This window comes from Metopolophium dirhodum, chromosome 1 (genome assembly GCF_019925205.1).
Source record: "Metopolophium dirhodum isolate CAU chromosome 1, ASM1992520v1, whole genome shotgun sequence".
NCBI classification, from domain to species: domain Eukaryota; kingdom Metazoa; phylum Arthropoda; class Insecta; order Hemiptera; family Aphididae; genus Metopolophium; species Metopolophium dirhodum.
Genome location: NC_083560.1, coordinates 142,758,564 through 142,764,986, shown reverse-complemented (window position 1 = coordinate 142,764,986; position 6,423 = coordinate 142,758,564). Strand labels below are relative to the sequence as shown.

The 6,423-nt window shown below is 34.6% G+C and overlaps 1 protein-coding gene across 1 annotated transcript; it reads left to right on the top strand.

Annotated features, from left to right (window-relative positions):
• Positions 1-5,181: 5,181 nt before the first annotated feature.
• Positions 5,182-6,423, top strand: LOC132932978 (uncharacterized). Its single transcript, XM_060999318.1, has one exon. It carries the CDS (start codon positions 5,182-5,184, stop codon positions 6,421-6,423), a length of 1,242 nt encoding a protein of 413 aa, XP_060855301.1.

Genomic DNA, 6,423 nt, shown 5'->3' with positions numbered 1-6,423 from the left:
ACCATTTTCTTAGGCTAAATACTTTATAAAATGAACATTGTTTAGGATTGAAATCCATATGAAAAATACAGCATGGTAAAGTTTCTTCATCACATATTTGGTCTAGTGGAGGGCACCCCATGTCGTCAATATTGATGATCCCGATGTGAGGAATATACTCTAAAATAAGTTGTTTTTTCTGATCGCCTTTAACGTATATGAAACTGAACTTTAGCGAATTCAGTACTCTACCTAGTTCTTCATACTCAACATCCCCATATTCCAAAGATAGTTTGTGATAATTACGCTCCAACCACTTGTTAGTTTTCCGACTCTTGTTATCTTGTATTGATTTTGAATTTTTAAAAATCCAATGTTGAGTGGCCCATGTTTCTACATCTACTATAGAAATTTCTTTTATCATGTATTTATTATCCCTCCCGAGAATGCAATGGAAATCAATGATGGCAGTAGACATAATTATTATTTGGATGACAGTACTTCAGGAATTTGTTTCAACTTGTCTGTATATTCTTTGATATTTTGTAACAATGCTTTGATTTTTATAAGGTGCTCTTGTATATCATCACACGTTAATTGAAGTGTTTCAACTTGTTCTTCTTGTATTTGAATAGACTTATGATTTTCCTCGAGTAAATTTCCAAATTTATCTAGTCTTATACAATATGATTTGATGGTTTGTTCGAGATTTGTTACAAATTTTCTCGTTTCACCAGCCTGTGAACATCCGAACACGTTCATACCTAGAGCTCGACTGATGCTATTTTCTAATGTCACTCGTATTTATCCAACTATTGTGCGTATTATCAAACCCTAGCCATTTTACGAACATCTGTTTTCCCTTCCTACGGATAATTTTCTCGACTAAATAATCGTTTGGGAGATTGGTCTTTTGAATTTCTTCAGAGTAGAAGCAACCTAAAATCGGGTTTCCTGTATAATCTTGTAGTTGATAAGTAGTGGGGGATGTCTTGTTTATTTTGGTTATTTTAAATATTTCTGTGGACCAGCTCGGCAGATAACCTTTTGTAAATACCCCTTTATATATACTGATACGGACGTTATCACCAATGTTAAATTTAATTTTTCCATTAAGAATCGGACGTTGCTTTAATTTTACCGAAGAAGGATTGTTATCAGCCTGTCTGGGTGTCATAGATATTGTTCTGTGTTTTGAATTATTATATTCATTAATCATAGATTGTAAAATAGAAACCCATTCATGTGTTCCTCGTGCAGTGAACTCCCTATACATTTTTTCTTTAATTGATCTGTTAAGGCGTTCAACGATACAGGCCTTCGTTGTACTATACGTAGAATATTTATGTATATTGTGTTTCTTCATCAACGCATCGAATGTCGCATTGTAAAATTCTTTACCGTTATCGACCTGTAATAGTTTTGGCGAGCGCTTGAGTAGTATTTTTGACATTGCATTTGAAACTTCTTTAGCCGTTTTCGACTTTAAAGGTATAGGTAGCGAAAGAGTATTACGTGTAACAATCTATGATAGTTAGAAAATATTTATAGCCTTTATTCTTTTTAGAATAAGGTATCATTTCCACCAAGTCTGCCTGCCATAGATCGTTTTTACCATAGACATTAACTCTTCGCCTTGTATAATTTTTTCTTGCTGGTTTGTGTAGTTCGTTTGCTATATCGCGTTTAGACATTTGGAATTCGTTTTATTAAACCCGTTTCATACAATTCTTCGTAAATTGAAAGTATTTCGTTGGAAAGCCCTGTATTACCGGCAGCTTGTGAGGCTAAAAGAAGTCGTAACCTATCAACCAACTCGTTTGGATCATTCCAATATACTAAATTATGCGCTTGTAATTTCACACCCGAACCCGAGGTGAATAGCTTGCTAATAATTTGCTCATACTTTGTACCACCCTTCCTAATTTTTGTCCCGTCCTGTGTTAAATGTGCTGAAGTATGAATCAGTATTTCTTTATACGTATTTAAGTCATTAGCGGAGTATTGCATTGGATATCTGGAACACAATAACTCGCTAAGCCCCTGTGTCAGTGGATAAGAGTTTTCTCTCACAACTATTGCACCGTTTTTAAATTGTATTACTTCTGTACCTAATTTGATAATGCCATTAGAATATTTTTTTGGGCCATATACTTTATCTTTTTCTTGGTCTTCTAATTTACGAAAGTTTGTAAACCGGTTGTCGGATGCGTTGGAAACCATATCATTATCGACTTTGGAAGTCTGTAATTTGTTCAGAGGTTCGATTATTGGCTGAAGTGTTTGTGATACAAAAGATTGAATATCGGCTTTTCCATGTTTTAATGCAATATACTTGCGTTTAATATTTTCTTTAGCTTTAATCAATTCTCCGAGTACCTCGCCTTTAGACGACATATTTGTGAATGAAGTGTCTTATAAAAAAACAATAGTTTATATAACAACGAACGTATCGAATCCGTGACGATAGCGACCATTGTCACGTTCACTGTCTTTGTTTATGACAATAAATTCAAATCCTCCTTTACACCAACATAAAGTACAAAAGTTTTTAAACTCGGGATATGACACATCACCAGAGCAATGTTCGTTGTAAACATGCTTTAGGTTTGTCTCGTCTTGTTTAAATAAAACAATAAAATTTGCGTTATCACGTAAAAGTTGTTTAGGTACTTTTGAATAACTCTGAGCTAAATAGAAAACATCTACTAAATTATGGCGGCCTCTGGAAAAGTAAGTCCTTGCAATCTTCTGGTTTTCAGTAATAATATCATCGAAAATAAACACAGAGTTTGGTAAAGCTTTTTCAGGTTCGATAACTTGTTCGTTTTCGTAGAACGTGAATAATTGTATTCCATTAATACCTGATAAAATATCACTCAATAATTTATACTTTGATTGATCCAATGTTTTTGAATATATGTATACGTTGTGAAATCGTATACCATTTATATGTGTTAATAATGTGAATATTAAATTAGTTTTCCCACAGCCTGAAGGACCCATGATAAGGGCTCTAATCGTATTAGGTAGATATACACCATGTCTTTGTTTTTTATACGAAGTAGGTGGGTCCACGTTTTCAACTGTGAGTTGTATATCTTGTTTAATGAATTTCATTTTTTAAATAAATATCCCTGTAACACTAAGAGCGTAATCAGTACACGATGTCACTCGCTCGAAGAAAGACCAAGAATAAAGGTGCTGGTCTTATAAACACGCTTATAAATAAATTACCATTAGAGCTTCACGTACCTGGTGAGAGTAAATACACGTATACTAACGTGGTAATAGTAATAAAAAAATAATATTTCATTATAGGTTATCAATATTGTGGACCTGGCACAAATTTGAAAAAACGATTAGCTCGCGGAGATAAAGGGGTAAATCCTTTAGACACTGCGTGTAGAGAACACGATATTGCATACGATCTTAGTAACTCTATCGCAGATCGCAACGAGGCCGATTATATATTAGAACAACGAGCCTGGGATAGGTTCAAGTCTAAAGATTCGAGTTTAAAAGAAAAAGCTGTAGCTTGGGGCGTGACTACCGCCATGAAAGTGAAACGTAAAATCGGGGCTGGATGTGGGTTTAAAGCAGCCATCAAAGCAGCTAAAAACGTAATAAAGAAAAATATCGGTGAAAAAAACCTGATGAAATTAAGTAAAAAGTGTATAACCGTCGCACGAAAAACATTTAAAAATAAAAAGACTAAAGTTCCAAGGGTTATATCAATACCAAAAAAGGGTGGAGTGTTGCCGTTAATCCCGATTTTCGCCGGTTTATCAGCACTAGGAGCACTGAGTGGCGGTGTTGCCAACGTTGTCAAGGTTGCGAATGAATTTAAAAGAAATACGCAATCTCATTTGGGCGGCGGATTATACATCGCGCCGTATAAAGGTAACTCGTATAAAATCGGATCAAGTCTATATCTTGCACCATATAAAAGTGGAGGGGATTTGAAAACGAAAAAAACTAGAAAAACTAAAAAAAATAAAAAAACTAGTAACTACGTTACCCAGAAGAGCGCTGTACGATTTCGAACTTATAAAATTTGCACGTTTGAATAAAATACCTCATTTCATCGGTGTGTTTACTCGAGATAGGTTACCCGTACGTCGTAAACGAGTAGAATCAGCGATTGTTAACTTGGATACGGAAAACGGTACAGGTACTCACTGGGTAGCGTATAGAAAAATCGGAAATCAAGTTGAATATTATGACAGTTTTGGAAATTTACCACCTCCATTAGAAGTACAACGATATTTTCACGGATGTGACATAAATTTCAATTACAGCAGAGAGCAGAAATATAATACTACAAACTGTGGACACTTGTGTTTAAAATTTTTATCATGTATACGATAACGTTAAACGGGAACTCGAGTGAATTGTCATGCGACATTTTTCCACCGCTAGAAGTAGAAAGCACAGCACAAATATGTCTTTTGAGTCTACAGACAAATAATTCGATACCGAACATTGAACCCGGTTGCAATACTATCGGTTTCCGTAATATGATTAGACAAAGAGAGGAAGTTATTATACCCACAGGCTCGTATGAGTTTGAAAATTTAGAGACTGTTATAAAAAAAAATATGCCCGATTATATCGACTGGTTTGAATTAAAAGCAAACAATACCACATTAAAGTGTATAGTCTCGTGTAGTCATGACGTAGACTTATCAGTTGAGAATAGTATAGCGAAGTTATTGGGTTTTAGAAATTATTTATACACTTCTGGTATTAATCATGAATCTGAAAGTACAGTTAAGATAATGAAAATCAATAGTATAAAAGTAGAGTGCAACTTGATTACTGGTTCATTCTGTGATGGAGCACCGAGCCAGATCATACATGAACTTTATCCAACTGTCCCACCAGGTTATAAAATCATCGAAGTACCTAGACATCTAGTTTTTTATGCTCTCAATACGACTTCAATATCTAGAGTATACATCGTGTTAAAAGATCAGAACGATTGTCTAATAAATCTGCGCGGTGAACCAATTACGATTCGATTACAAATAACGAGTGGAAATGGCATTAAAGTTTAATATAAAAAGATCTACAATCAAAAAACCAGTTAGTTTACCGACTGTCGTGAAGAAGTCAACATCTAGACCGAAAAAAGGCGAGATCAAGCTCACGAAAAATAATTTAAATTTTCTACGTTCGTTGCAAGTATAAAAAATAATTATGGACGACTCGTATTTAGACGTTGGGGTCGATTATGTCGATGAGTGTAAAATAACACAAAAGCATTATCATTCGTTCACTCCATACTCAAACATGTCTTTATCGAATAACGATGAAATTAGGATAAGTGTTTTAAATATGGATGCATACACTCTACCATGTGAAAGCTATATTTATATAGAGGGGAGAGTAAATAAACCGCCCGATGCAGTGGGAGATGTACGTTTTTCAAATAATGGATTGGCATTTTTATTCTCTGAAATGCGTTATGAAATAAACGGAATAGAAATTCAAAAATTAAAAACACCTGGAGTTGCATCTTGCTTGAATTGTTCGTATACTCCAAACGATTTGAATACGTTGGAGAACGCTGCTTGGGACTCGGCGATGGATGGTGAAGATAATAAAAACTTTATGAGCAACAATGTATTTACCGGGTGTATCCCTCTAAAACATTTATTCGGATTTTGTGAAGACTATAAAAAAATTTTACTTAATTGTAATCAACAGCTGATTTTAAATCGCGCATCTACCGACCTGGATGCGATACACGTTGTTGGCGCGGGCGCAACCGAAGCAGTCTCAAAAAATAGAAAAATTACAATTGAACTTACTAGGGTGGTGTGGAAAATGCCTATTATCAGAGTTAGTGATAAAGAAAAATTAAGGTTGATAAAAGTGGTAGATTCATGTAAAACACTATCATGTGCGTTCAGAACCTGGGATCTCTGCGAATATCCTATTCTCCCTAGAAATACCTCACATTCGTGGACGGTAAAGTCCAGCAACTTGTTAGAAAAACCGAGGTTTGTGTTATTCGGATTACAAACAGATCGAAAAAAAAATATTGAAATAGACGCTGGACGCTTTGATCACTGTCAACTAAAAAATCTTAAGGTTCACTTAAATTCTGAAGTGTATCCATATGAAGACTTTCGTGCTGATTTTAAAAATAATATAACTAGTATACTGTATAAGGCCTATGCAGACTTTCAAAAATCATATTATGAGAAAGAGTATAGTGAACCTTTATTGTCAAAACATATTTTTCAAAACTATTCACCAATCATCGTTGTTGATTTATCGTGTCAAAACGACAATGTGAAGTCGTCAACCGTAGACCTACGTATTGAATTTGAAACTGATACAGTTATTCCGGAAAAAACTACAGCGTATTGCTTAATATTACATGACCAGATTATAAATTATAGCCCGTTTAGTGGCGAAGTTAGAAAATTGTAA